The sequence below is a fragment of the Trematomus bernacchii genome, unplaced genomic scaffold (assembly GCF_902827165.1).
Source record: "Trematomus bernacchii unplaced genomic scaffold, fTreBer1.1, whole genome shotgun sequence".
NCBI lineage: Eukaryota > Metazoa > Chordata > Actinopteri > Perciformes > Nototheniidae > Trematomus > Trematomus bernacchii.
The window spans coordinates 166,850-181,740 of NW_022987469.1; the positions used below are offsets into that span (position 1 = coordinate 166,850).

General features: G+C 38.5%; 3 protein-coding genes and 1 pseudogene across 3 annotated transcripts; 2 read left to right on the plus strand and 2 right to left on the minus strand.

Annotated features, from left to right (window-relative positions):
- Window positions 1-772: 772 nt before the first annotated feature.
- Window positions 773-2,092, minus strand: LOC117493989 (lectin BRA-3-like). Its single transcript, XM_034144592.1, has 3 exons — window positions 1,763-2,092; window positions 1,560-1,657; window positions 773-1,096 (listed from the first exon to the last, which is right to left on the minus strand). The coding sequence occupies exons 1-3, from the start codon at window positions 2,058-2,060 to the stop codon at window positions 983-985; spliced, it is 510 nt and encodes a 169-aa protein (XP_034000483.1). The 5' UTR covers window positions 2,061-2,092; the 3' UTR covers window positions 773-982.
- Window positions 2,093-2,320: 228 nt separating this feature from the next.
- On the minus strand, window positions 2,321-3,482 carry LOC117493304 (asialoglycoprotein receptor 1-like). The gene is made up of 5 exons (XM_034143805.1): window positions 3,366-3,482; window positions 3,017-3,186; window positions 2,586-2,700; window positions 2,481-2,503; window positions 2,321-2,335 (listed from the first exon to the last, which is right to left on the minus strand). The coding sequence occupies exons 1-5, from the start codon at window positions 3,400-3,402 to the stop codon at window positions 2,321-2,323; spliced, it is 360 nt and encodes a 119-aa protein (XP_033999696.1). The 5' UTR covers window positions 3,403-3,482.
- Window positions 3,483-5,630: 2,148 nt separating this feature from the next.
- LOC117493716 lies at window positions 5,631-11,604 on the plus strand (annotated as a pseudogene).
- Window positions 11,605-11,768: 164 nt separating this feature from the next.
- On the plus strand, window positions 11,769-14,742 carry LOC117493787 (uncharacterized protein C20orf85 homolog). Its single transcript, XM_034144367.1, has 4 exons — window positions 11,769-12,537; window positions 13,462-13,543; window positions 14,061-14,159; window positions 14,507-14,742. Exons 1-4 carry the CDS (start codon window positions 12,479-12,481, stop codon window positions 14,660-14,662), a joined length of 396 nt encoding a protein of 131 aa, XP_034000258.1. The 5' UTR covers window positions 11,769-12,478; the 3' UTR covers window positions 14,663-14,742.
- The last annotated feature ends 149 nt before the right edge of the window (window positions 14,743-14,891 follow it).

The following is a 14,891-nucleotide window of genomic DNA, read 5'->3' on the forward strand; positions in this document are numbered from 1 at the left end:
AATAGCTGATCACCACTTTCATTGAATTTTGGATGATTTAGTCAACTTTGTGACACCCATGGTGTTCCCGCCATAAAGAAAAGGAATTAGTAACCATCCGGATCAGATAAAACACACACACACACACACACACACACACACACACACACACACACACACACACACACACACACACACACACACACACAAAAAGCGTCTTGTCATCCAGGATCTTGCATAATATTCCGGCCAAACATCTCTCACCAAAAATCTTCTAAATGTCACCCACCAAGAGGACATACCCTCCATTACAAAGTGCCCCATGATGGATGTGGCTGAGGTGGAATTGTTCTCAGGAAGGTTCATGTATAAAGAGAACTGAGCAGTGTCAGAAGCAGGACTCTGTTCTTTCCTATATTCCACAATGTTTTTTGACAGAAATACGACTGCACTGACTTTAGTAATGGCATTCATTCTCGCTATATTAGAAACCTGTCTGTGATGCAGCGCCCTGTTGTACTGCGTTAATGTATCATATTAATGGTTTCTATAGCCGTGACGTCATAATAATGCTATTAGGAGGTGGATTCATTCAGGTAGACACTACTGAAGGCCTAGGTGTGAAATGCACGGCCTGTTACTGTTTTCAACATAACTCATTTGTAGATATTTTGAGACAAAAAAACAATAATTAGGATGCAAATAAAGAAACACATTTTTGTATGAGATTCATTAAAGGTCATTTTTTTTATTGGTAATATAATTTTGATCAAAAGTCAACAAAAGCCAAACATTTTATTATTATCTCCCACCGGCCAAGCAAATACATTCAATAGTAAAAACCCTAAACATATTAAATTCATAACCATATAACAAGGAAAAGCATCACATTCTCTATCTTCTATCAAAATGATCGTAACTAATTGATCGAATTCTGTCGCATGAGGACTTTGAGGAAAGAAATACACTTTTCTCTGATAAAAGCCGACACAGCAATTCAGCTTTAGAGCTCATCCCTCTTCTCCTCCTCCTTGTGGAAAACTTGTCCATCCGGCTGGTTCCTCCAGGCCAGTTTGACGTTGTCGTCCAATCCCTGGGCCCGTAGGTTCTTTTTCGCCTGAGACACAAAAACTCATTATCATTATCGTTCCAATAAAAACGGATGATTTATCTATAGTTCACTCATCTGAAATGGTAGTTGTTCCCCTTATTTCTTCCAGTGTAAAGGCTTACCTCAGGTTATGAAATAGTATTTGTACATTTTCCTAATGCATTTGGTGGCAAGTAAGTTTCTGCTATTTACTTCTGCACATATTTACACGTCTTCTTACAAAATGCTTGGGTCCTGTTATTTGTGGCCAAAGTATTGAATGTATGATAGATATAGAATTTCATTCATGTTCATCTTGGTCCATTTCATTCGTATTGAAATTCTTTTACTACATTTTCTTTCGTTGAATTAATTATTCTTTAATATATATGTATTTGTTTCCTACCTATTTCGTCTCTTGTTCTCATGTCATGTGAATTTCCTTTCTGGTGATTGATGTTTTTGCATAAAAGTAGAAAACATGATTTACCTCCACCAACATCGCATCCAGAAAAGCGGGGTCGTTCAGATCCACACCGTTTGGTTTATCCACCTTCACCTTTATCATTTTCATTGAAACAGGCACAGCTAAAAACACAAACAAACTTCATCAGTCACAACGTTTATGGTGTCTTCTTTTTCAACAGACTCAATATCATCACTTGCTTTGACGTAGCTGTGAATTTTACTCACGTCCGTAGCAAATGAATGGTTTCTTCACTCCACAGTCCAAGTCCTCCCATTTTCCAGAGTTGTTGAAAGCTGCAGCCGTACAAACCTTAAAAGCTCTGTAGTTAGGTTTATTTTCTGCCCAGTACTTGAAAGAGGAGTTGCTTCCATCGGACCACTTCCAGGAGTCTCTGTAAAGGCCGATCCAATATATGCCTGCAGGTAACAGCTCAACAATCTGCTGGTTCTCCGTCTCGTTTCTCACACTGGCCAGGTCTGTGTGGTGTTCTCTGCAGTAGCTCTGGGCCTCAGTCCAGTTCATTTTGCTGTCAATGAGGACAAATGTTGCATTCGGCCCTGAAAATGGACCACAGAGAAGTACTAAGTAGAGGCACCACGACATACAGGCATCTTGGATGAAAGGTGCTATATAAATAAAGTTTATTCCTATTATCATTATTATTATTATTTTTATTATTATTATTATATATAATTTAAATCCCCCGGGATATAAGGAATGACATCAATTAATGAATACATGTATAAATAAATATGTAAATAATATAATCTTAAAACATCTCTCTACAGTCTCCCTCTCTGAATAAAAATATCCGTTATTTTTACACACAAAAAGACATAACATTTTTCTTTTTGTTGTTAGGAAAGACATTCTGGAGCAGTCTTTGACTCAGAATTAAAAAAATGTAAATGTATAGTATTCATCTTAAGTTAATATTCTTACCTGTGCTATTAAAGCAGACTGGCCTAAAAATGCGGATACAATTATAATCATGCCATAGTCCATCAGGAGAACCGATACATGTGCAGGGTTCAGAATTATATTTGCCTGGCTGTCCAATGCCCCATTGTCTGAACTCGATCTCCCTCGGTCCGTAGAAGCTTGGGTCTGACATCGACCACTTCCAGGTGTACCGGTCATCGTGCAGCCCTATCCAGGCTGACTGAAAGCAACATTAATTGTGTTAATAAAGAATTAATCCTGATGTATTAAGGTCTTTGTAATACAAAATGTCCTCCTTTTGTTACCCTCACTCCTCAGAGTAAAACTCTGTCTGGTGAAACACAACAGGGGAGGTTTATACTAAAAACACTTCATCTACTCTACTACATATAAGAGGGACATTTTGCACTACAGTTAAGTTATAAGTGTTTTATGTAGGCAAAGCTTTAAAAAGTTTCAACCTATAGCCCATACTACTATAACTACCTAATATTCATAATAGCTATCAATCGAAAGACAGAGAAAAGTGACCTCACTTGGTTGTATGGGCCTGCCATGTTGTTCAGGAGCTTCACAACCTCATCGCTGTCTACAGTGGCCAGGTCTGTGTGTTTCTCTCTGCAGTATCTCTGTGCTTCAGACATGGTCTTTGCTTCATAAACAAAATGGTACTGACGTTCAGCATGTGAGGAGACAGCGCTCAGCCCTGTAGAGACACAGACACTTTGACTAGATTCAATATCAATTACTGAACCAAATTACATTAAAGTTAGACTGAATTAAACAACTTAAGTAATTGTCAGAGGGAAACCACAATACAAAGTACTAAAAATTGCTAATGGAATAAGATGCAGTATTTTAAATAAAAATATATAAAACTCTTGCCTGAAAGAGCGATGATGATCAGAAGAACTTTTTCCATCCTTGTCTCTTCCCTGTTCTTCTCTTTTGGACTGAGACTGTAGATGTGCAGCTGTTGACATTAAATATTAGGTTAAACATTAACTAACATTATGCGTTAGTTAGCTGCACTTTCGACTTAATGCAAAGTGGATATGGAACTGACAGCTTTATTATATCAGGTTTATTTACTTGCATTTGCACATGTATTTACAAGGAAAGACAAATAGAGTAATATGGGCGTAGGACTGGTGACACACAGCAGGAAAACCAAATTCATGCCCATACATGCCCAAATACAAAAAGTCTGAAACAACGCTGATCATTTCATATAATGAGACATTTTTACAGTTTACAAGCTAATACATTTAAAAGATTACAAAACCATTGTAAGAATTGTTACACTAACTTCCAGCTTCATTCTTTGGGTATTCCAGTAAAACATTTGTACATGCTTTAACCCTCCTGTTGTCTTCGGGTCAAATCTGACCGATTTACTACTTTCATCAATCATAACTTTTTTGTTTTACATTCGATGCATTAAGGCTTCATGATATCCTTCACAGTAGACATTTGAACATATCAAATGGCTGATCACCACTTTCATTGAATTTTGGATGATTTAGTCAACTTTGTAACACCCATGGTGTTCCCGTAAAGAAAAGGAATTAGTAACCATCCGGATCAGATCAAACACACACACACACACACACACACACACACACACACACACACACACACACACACACACACACACACACACACACACACACACAAATACTCTAGATGTGTCCCCCCCCTTATGTGCCCAATCCCCCCATGTGAATCACACCTGGCACACACAAACACACACACACACACACACACACACACACACACACACACACACACACACACACACACACACAAACACACACAGAACAATTGTACACATTTCCCGCTCTTATGTGCCCATCCCCCCACATGGATCACACCTGGCACACCAATACATGTTCAGTGTCTATTCTTTGTATATTTACTGTAGTTTTTCATGTATACCAGTAGTCTGATACAATATGTACAGTTTGAAAGGGTGTTAAATGAAATTTGGTGATGATTAATGTTTTTTGTGTTAATATAATAGCAGTTAAAACAGGACCGGTCAAATTTGACCGCGAACACCAAAGTAAGGGGGGGGGGGAGGACGAAGACGAAGACGAAGACAATAGGAGGGTTAACAACATAGGCTATTACACAAAAGACAAAGAAATACATGTTTCCGTGCCTCCGTTCCCTTTTTCTAAATGCATATTATATATCTTCTCTACTTAAGAATGAAAGACTAGAAAGCACACAGAAAGTCCAGCGTCTGTGACAGTTTTTTTCTAAATAAAAAGAGCTGAGTACAGTTAGTTTCGTTCTCTGGTGGTGTTTGGTTTCAGCTTCCTGTGTGCAGTCTGAGGGTTTTTTAGGATCCAAACTTTTTGAGCATGTGATTTATGATGTCCAGAGTTTCTTTTCACTGACTGTCAACAAAGATGCTCTCTTATTGCCCAAACAGAACAAACAAGTGCCTCAGGAGGGGATATTGTTGGACAGACTAAACACATGGACCGTTTTTTTGGTGCATTCATGAAAAATGTTAGGCTACATAATTGTGTTGTTGTTGGTAATGTAGGCATCTGTGTAATAATGTATTACATTCAATTATACCATACATAGGAAAACCAGATAAATACAAGAATAAAACATAAAAACGATATAAGATATATAGGACCCCAGAGATGCTACAGAAATCTTAAGTTATGCTAATAGAGGTAGTGCTAATATAATGTGATTTAGATGTAATTAAGTGAATAAAGATTACTATGGATAACATATTGATTACAAACTGAAAGAAAGAACATCATTCGGATTGTGGAAAAGGCTGACAGTGAGAAACTAAAAGTCCAGTCAAATATGATTGAAAAGTGCAAAACATACTATTTTGGAAAATGTTAATACTAATAGATAGTGATTTACGATCCAGCCAAAAATGATTCAAAAAGTACAAACAGTGCAAGAGTAGTAGCCAGAGTTACTTGCAGTCCAGGAAATGGAGATTAAAAGGAAATAAATACAAGACAAATACTTTTGAAAATATAAAAAAACAATCCAGTTAGAAGATATATAAATATAAAAATACACATCCAGATATCCGGTTCAGTGTTTCACCAGCTGTGGAGGAAATGAAAGCATCATCTGCATGCTGCACAATGGAGGTTAATAACCCCCACTGATCTGTTCTCCGGCTTCACCATGAACCGCCTCACCTTCCTGCTGCTTCTGCGGCTCTCCTCCTGCGCTGTGGTCGGTGAGGGATTCTAACCGTAACCTTTTTGATGCACTCTTTATCTTTAATAAGTCTTACAGAAAGTTGGAGCTTAACTATTCACATTGATAGGCAAGCAATGAATGGTTCATGGAGAGAAAAAGCCTGCCCAGTACAGTGTTCTAAAACCCTTTTTATAAACAATATACATCATTCAAAAACTTCAAAGTATGCTAAAAATATATATCTAAATATATGTTTTTATATTTGTATTTGAATAAAGCATTTACTGCTGGTTTACTCCCTGAAAATAAGTCTTATCTCAACCCACAAGGGTTCATACCTAAGAAAGTACTTTTTCTCAATTACTGTATACTTACGTATATTCCTGAGTTACTTGTATACCTACATTTTATAATACTTCTTCACTACATATTGTATTCTTTATAACACTGCATTTATTTGACGGATATAGTCTAAAATGAGTTATAAGTTAGTTTATAAAATATCTCATTATCTGAAAAACTATATGATGCATTATTATACATTATTAACCATTAAGAAAATGTCTATAAAGTAGTTTAAATTAGCTCCACGTCAACCAGCATCCAATATAATACAATAATATAATATGAATTGTTAAAATTACATTTGCTCTGGTAGAACATAGACATGTTGTTAGTATTAGTGCAGATTTAGGGCGCCTTATTTCTCCTTTCTTTTTTTTAATGAATGCTCCAGTGACCCGAATGAGGAACTATAATCGGGTTTCAGCTCTGTGCTGATGGCAGAAATGATAAAAGTGTTTGTGGCTACAGAGTCACGTTATTGAAAGTTGCTAACACAATGTTTCAGAGAGTTTCTGTGGGTTGGCCTATATATTACCTTAGAATGTTTAAGGACATTTTTATTATGTTTTTATGTCATTCTTAAATCCAAATGTAGCTACACAAGATGAAATGTTTCTGTTACTGTATTCCTCCTGTCTGTAACACATGTCATGACAATTCATTAGAATAGTTTCTGAATCAAAGTGCTGGAGATACTGACAGTGGCAAATCCAGAAAACATGGATGTGTTGGTGATGGGCCTACAGGGCACAGACCAGGGGCCAAAGCGCCAAGGGGGCCCCTGACCTTCACTTACTACATATTAACCAAAGAGACACAAACCAACCAGGAAGAGACAAGAGTGACAACAAAAAAGACACTGAAAGTGCTCATGTTAAACACAGATTATATACTTCAAAGAGACGAAAACATACAACAAAGAGTCACTTAAAGGTGGGGTAGGTAATTTTGGAGAAACCAGCTCGAGTTCGCTAGAATTAGAAAATACACAGCCGGAAAAAATCTGCCACTTCCTTACAGAGCCCCTCCTCCAACACACACGAACGCGCACATGACCAATGAGGGCACGAGATAAGTTTGTGCACAGATGGAAGGCTGACAGGCAGGTAGGCCATCCAGTTATTTTAGCCGGGCTGGCTAAAATGATTGGTCGTGCTTTTTACAGTACTACGGCTTCCACAGATGACATTTTTTTATGGATTTTTGTCAAAGCACTTAAGATATTCATTGCTATCGGGATGTTAAGAGCATTCCATGGAATATAACAAAAAGTGTATCTCGAGCCGGTTTCTCAAACTTACCTACCCCACCTTTAAGGCACAAAATGAAACAAAGTGGATTCAAAGAGACACAAACATACTACAAAAAGTCACAAAATTACCACAAAGACAAATAAAATGACAACAAAAACACTAAAGAAACACTAAATTACATCGTAGGAATACAAACCGACTACAAAATGACATAAACTGACTACAACAAAACACTAAAAGACACAAAATGCCTTCCACGACACACAACTTTATTCATGTAGCCTATACTGTGTAGGGAATGCAGCAAGTAAAGAAAAACTCAAACTTTTTTTTAAAGCAATCTGTTGACTGTCAACATACCATGGACTTCCTGTCTCTGCACACTAAAAGAAAATCATATTTTGTGCTTCTCCTTTTCTGTTCAGATGGTGCAGCTGATGGATACTTCATGTGCGCTGACTTCTGGTGTGCCTTCTACTCCAGAGAGCATGTGGAGTACCTGATCGACTGGTATTTCAACGAAGAGTTCACGATGCAGTACAACAGCACGGTGGGGGGGCCTCACTGCCGCCGGGCTCCTCTCTGCCTCCACGCTGAACAATGACAGGCACGACGTCCTGCAGAAGGTCGTGGAGAGGCAGCTCATATCTGTCAACAACGTCAGTTTAATATACAGCTTAACTGAGGACAACTTTGGTGAGTATTCAAACATACACATCTTTATTTAATCTCATTAAACTCACAAACTCTTTATGAACAAAAGCATAAATGTGGACAACAGGACACTATTTTAGTATTGGAAGCATTCCCGTTTGTAGACAGTGAAGTATTGACCAATCACGTTAAAGGGGACATATTATTCTCATTTTCAGTTTCATACTTGTATTAAGGTTCATACATACTTTAATGATTAAAAATTAATTTTGACGGGGCGATTCTATTTTAACCGCCGCCGAAAGGGGGGGAAAGAGACGAGTGAGCGATACAGGGAGAGAAACACAGAAGAAGAGACGAGAGCGCGGCAGAGAGAAGCGGAGAGGAAAGTGAGTGAAGAGAATAATTAGCGATACAGGGAGAGAAGCGGAGAGGAGAGTGAACAGGCGTTAGCGGCAGACAGGGAGAGACAAATAATTACACATGGCGCTCTCCAAGAAGAGGAAAGTGGACAGTGAGAACAGAGCTTTTAACCCTGAGTGGACTCATTCATGTTCATCCTGCCCACTGGGAGCACAGAGCCAGGGTGTCTCATTTGTTCAGAGACCGTGGCGCTCATTAAAAGTGCCAAAACGCCACTATGAGACAAAACACAAAGTGTTTGACCAAACATTCCCTCTCAAGTCAGAACTGAGGTCACAAAAAATAAATATCGTTCCAGCGCAGGCTAACCGAGGCTAACCAATGAGCACCTACATGTGTGTATGAGAATGGCCCTGACACCATTTCAGCCCAGATTTAAACTCCTGGCAGGACAAGCTCGAGCTCAATTCTCGCACTGAACAAAACAAAGTGAGTGAGGGACTGCAATATAAGAGGGAAAGAAAGAGAAACTTTAAAACTGTTCAATTGTTATGATGTGTAAAGACTGATATTGTTCTATAATCGTCTGAAACTGTTAAGTCATGATGTGAAACGGTTAACAAAGCTATTTCATTTATTTTCTCTATTTTATTTTTAAATGCAGCCCAAGAGGAACATTACACCCACAGTATGTTACTGTATATCTGTAGAGTTCAATGTTAATTGACAATAAATATTGTTGTTTATGAATTGTACTTTCTTTATTTGATTGGCAGTCAGTTGTTGATTACATGCAGACGTTGATACAGCTACAGGCTACTTCAATATATATCACCAGGGCCGTCCCTCCCTACAGGCCGATCATGCAGGCTGCATGGGGCCTCACATTGCGCAGGGGGCCTCGCGCAGGGGGCCTCGCGCAGGGGGCCTCGGCTTATGAGCTCGGCTTGTGCGCAGTTCTCCGCGCACCCCACAGCCTAAAAAACATGGAGCATTTTTTCCCCTTTTATTCATTTTTATGTCAATTTGCACATTTCATGGTGATGCTCAGCCTCTCCCCTTAACTCCTAACAGTCATCATCATCGTGTCAACCACAACACAGAGAAATACTGATAGAAATGTGTGTGTAGTTGTTGATACATTGCTGACAGAGTAGTATTTATATTATTGAATTGATTATGATTATGATTTTGATTATTATTATTAGTAGAAGTAGTTTATTTGCATTCATTATATTTTAACCTTTTTGCGGCTAGTATTTGGCAGGAAATGCAGACGTATTCACCTGTAAACGCATACTGAACGACATACATGCACATTTACCATTTACCTCACTGTATAAAAAAGTAACTGTGTTGTTAATAATAATAAACAGGAATTATATTTGCAAAGTACTTTGTTTCCAAAAAAAGAATGTTCACTCCTGTCGGTGGGGGGGGGGGGGGCCTCATCTCACAATGTCGCTTGGGGCCCCAAGTTGGCCAGGGACGGCCCTGTATATCACACTAATTCATAAAGCAAGTTTGACATTTTGAAGTTCCGGACCTTTGCATGGGGAGATTTTCTCTAACTGGACCTCGTTGAATTTTAGTTGAATACCCCTGCTCTAAAGTCTTGAAATATTTAGTACAGCTTAAACTAACTTTATATTTCTTAAATGTCTTCCATATGTGTGCATATCTTAAGTATTTGTGTCTGTCACTTTTCTTATTATATTATATTAAATTCATTTTTTCCATGAATACAATGAAATATGTAGATAAAACAGTAGTTTCACTTGCCCAAAGACTATATATCATAAGAAAAAAAAGTTTTAGTCAGACGGTTAAAACTATCTTGAAAATGTCATCTTATTGTGATAAGGCCAGGCCAGAGAACAATTCACTTTTCAGTTGTAGAGCAAAACAAAGTAGGTATCTTGAAAAGGTAAAATCAGAACCAGCAGTTATCCGTTGTACATGTCTAGACGAGATCTCTCTAGATTAGTGATACAAATGCAGCGCAGTATTCAGGGTGGACATGTTTCAGTAAAAACTCTCTGATTTCAGCTGAACCCGTGGTCACTCTTGCAGACACCACCAGCTCCAGTCTTGATACCATGTTGGTTTGCAGTGCTTACGACTTCTACCCCAAACACATCCGGATAACTTGGTTATGCAACGGACAGGAAGTGACCTCTGGTGTTACCTTGAGTGAGGTGATGACAAATGGAGACTGGACGTATCAGGTCCACTCTTTCCTGGAGATCACACCAGGGCGGAAGGACAAAATCAGATGCATGGTGCAGCACGCCAGCCTCAAGGAGCCCACCATTATTGACTGGGGTAAGGATCGGGGCCGTTCAGAAGGATGCTCAATGAAGCAGGAAGCCAAAAAAGGCCTGATTCTCAGGAACTCGGATCATCAGGGGATCCGAGCTCATAGAGCATGCTCACTTGCATTTCCTCAAGCCCCGCCTCCTTTCTGCTCTGTGACAGCCAGTCTCTGCACAGAACAATATCCTATTTTTTCTCAAATGCAGCATTATTTTGTCATTAACAAATACACATTGTACATTCTGCACATGTAATAATATGTTCTTGTCTTTTTATTGCAGACTCTGCCTTAAATAAGTCTGAGAGGAGCTACCTGATTGGTGGATTCTGCTGTCTGCTGTTGGGAGCAGTGTTTCTGTCCTCGGGAATGATCCAGTACAGAAGGAAAAGCTGCAATTACCACATTTAAAGCATTTTATAATCCAGCTAGTAGCTAGAACTGCCAGATACTTTTATTGGAAAAAGGGTTGAAACACTAGGCTGGATTTTAGTGGTTGGATTATTTCGAAATGTACTTCTTTAAACCTTTAACAAAAACGTTTTCACAAACTTTTGGAAATGATCTTTGATAATGATAAAATAAGATGAACCCTGATAAGATAAATCCCGGAAAATGAAGGTGTCAGAGCAGAAATAAGAGCGAAAAAATGTGAATATACATTTTAAGTTAAAGTATTTAATTAAAAAAATTACAATATGATTAGGTAAAACACAGAGAAGCTACATGTACAGTACATGTACAGACATAAATGAAGAATATCATGAATATGAAATGAAATAAATGTTGATGTCTATGTGTAAATCAAGTCTTCTTGTTGAGGTTGGTTTTGCTTTGTAGAGCTGAGGGGACATAAACTGGCTCTCCAACAGTTATAAGAGAGACTAAAGGATGATCAGAAGCCTATTTCAGAATCTGTATGTATCGGAAGTTAGCATCACAGGGGCTTCCTCAACAATAGCAATGAGATTTCTTTTTTTGAATATTGAAGAAAATATGATCTGTGGCAAACACACGTTTATTACATTACATTACATGTAATTTGTTAGACGCTTTTATCCAAAGCGACTTACATACATTCGGCACTGTGGACAATCCCCACAGGAGCAATTTGGGGTGAAGTGTCTTGCCCAGGGACACAACGACTTGCTGACTGCATTGGGGCTCGAACTTGCTATCCCCTGATTCGAAATCCAGCACACTAACTACTGAGCCACAGCCTCCCTCCGTTAATGATACCATCAGGTTTGTCCACAAGGATAATCTCCACATATTAACACCTCTTTAAAATAGTTGAAGTGTAAATGCAATCTCCAGAAGTAAAAGGGTACATTTACGCTATAAACAAACTAAATTACGGTCACATGACTTCAAGTCACCACCGCTAAGCTAAAATAGGCTAATGTTCGGCGAGATGACGTTTACCACTTGTTAGCAACCCCTGTTCTTTTTACACATATAAGCTTCAGACATTCAGGTGTGTTTACTGAAGAATTTGATGTCAAAGATTTTGTTAACCACAGACCTTATTTTCCGTTGAAGTCCCAGAAGTGCTAAATGCTAACTCATCCCCAGGTTTAAGGACTCATCCCTGCACCACTCTATTTCAGTGGAGTATGTATGAGTTATCGAGATATTTCAGTGGACACCTCTCTAATGTTTGAGTTCCCCTCCAGTGCTTACATCCTATCATCGCCACGGTTACACAGAGATATATGTGTATGTGAGTGTCACGGAACTCCGTCCCCATGGTGACGGTAAACAGTTTTGTCAGTGTAACTTACACACAGGTGAAACATTAGCCGGACAAAACTAAAGAGACACACACACACACACACATATACACAAACACACACACACTCTGGTCAGGACAGATGGCGGATCCACAGGGAACATCTAAGCCCATCAACTTTGTGCATCAAGATGAAATCTGGTAAACCTGCTCACTGTTATTTGATTTAATGTTGCTTACCATTGGTATTTATTGTATCACTCTTTGTGAAAGAGGCCAGAGTGATTCACAAAGTATTTGATTAGTTTTGGTGGGGGGGTTGGCGTAAAGTTGACTGGATGTTCAAAAGTCAGAATAAGTACTAATTATAATCTTTATTTTGTTTTAAAACATGAGACGTGTCTTCCTGTGTGATTATTGTGAATGACTTATTGTTAACACTTTAATATTGTTGTCATTTTTTAAATAATTGTTCTATGTTTTGTAGTTCGTAATCTTAATGTGTTTTCCACTGGGTTCATTTCACTCTCTTTAATGTAAAAATATTTTAGATGATATATCTGCAGGGCACCATTTTGTTGACATGGTATACATTACATTTTATTAGAAACATTGTGTATACATTTAAATATTTGGTAGTATTCAACCAGAAAATGTTATCATTACAGCATTAAAAAGTAAATACATGTTGTTTTAATTAAAAAAAGCGCACAGATCAATTTCCTTCTGCATGTTCTCTAGCTCTTGCTAGTACTAAGATGAACTACCTATATATGCCTTGTTTAAGCAAAAATAAGCCGTTTATTATTTTGTTAGCATCTAGCTACAGCTTTCCTTTTCCTTTTGTTTAGTGCAATTCAAATGGTCAGCATAAGAGAAACAAATGATACATATGATACAGTAAAACATCAGTGGGAGAACTAGACTCAAACAAACCAAACCAAAGAGCAGGCAGCAGCTACATCAACTAGAACAAAATAGATGGGTTTGCCAGTTTCAAATATATATAATATATGTGTGTGTGTGTGTGTGTGTGTGTGTGTGTGTGTGTGTGTGTGTGTGTGTGTGTGTGTGTGTGTGTGTGTGTGTGTGTGTGTGTCTGTGTGTGTGTGTGTGTGTGTGTAGGAAAGCACATGTAAAAGTTGAGAAGGATTCGGCTTCTGTCTGGCCAAGCAAGTGGGGCTCCCTGACCGAGGCTTACAAGGAGGTACACACACACACACACACACACACACACACACACACACACACACACACACACACACACACACACACACACACACACACACACACACACACACACACACACACGCACACACTACATATTGTTTGTAGCCTTTATTTAACCAGGTGAAAAATCCCATTGAGATCAACGATCTCTTTTTCAAGGGAGACCTGCGGTACATATCCTGCTGGGTAAGTATTATTGTAGTGAAGTAGTCTTCTGTATTAGCAGGGGACCGAAATACTCAAGTAAAGTACAATTATCTTAAAAGTGTACTTAAATCCTTTATTTACCAGTCATCAGTCACACACTGCCCTCTACTGTTGAAAAGTAGTTTCCTGCCGATATTGTGCAGTAACTGCTTATTATAGGCAGGCAAACCAATTGCACATACAGAGACACACCAAAGAAAACACACACATTGTTTCTGCATTCATTCATACAATAGTGAGGATCGCACAAGCTCACAACTTGGTTATATGTGTACAATTTGTTTCAGTACGAGAGGGAGTGTGTGAAGTTAAAGGAGGTCTTAAGAGCGGAGCCTCCCAGTGGCCCTGCAGCACGACCTTTGACCCCTACAGAAAGAAATATCCAAGTAAGTTATTTACATCCATACTTGTATTTTGAATGGATAAATTGTGCATAGTGTTCAAGTCATTCACTCAAAAGTCCATAGTTTGCCTCCTAATTTAGGTTGAGTAGAAGTTTAATAGTGAACAATGTAAACTACCTCCAATCTTACTACTACAGTGTAAAAATACTCTGTTACAAGTACAAATGTAAAAGTAATATTGGCATACAAAAGGCAATGGGGTAAAAGTATAAACTAGCATAAAATACTGAAGTGAAGTACAAGTATAGCTCAAATGCATACTTTGTATATTCCTTAGTTACTCTCCACCCCTGTGTACATCTATCTCACCCCATGTTTCTGTGCTCCAGGTGGCTCCTGCTCCTCCTGTCCCTCAAACAACGCAGGCTCTGATTGGCTGGCGCTCAGGTCATTCAAATCTTCAGCTGGAAAAATACGCCACAGTGAATCATGGGAGGTGTAGTTTTCTGAAGGAACTAGGCTGGCCTTTTGGCGCTTGCAGCTGATTGGAACTTGTGACTTTTACCGAAAAATAACTGACTGACTTATTAGTGAGTTATGCTTATGTAGAATTACAAAAATTAAAAACATCAATCACAATATGACGTGTTATACTACAGATGTGGGAGGGATGGACATGTTGTTTATCAGGCATCAATGCGTAACATCCAGCAGTTATTTGCTTCCTGAATTCTGACCTGATGTTTTTATCGTGGTTTATCAGACATATCATTA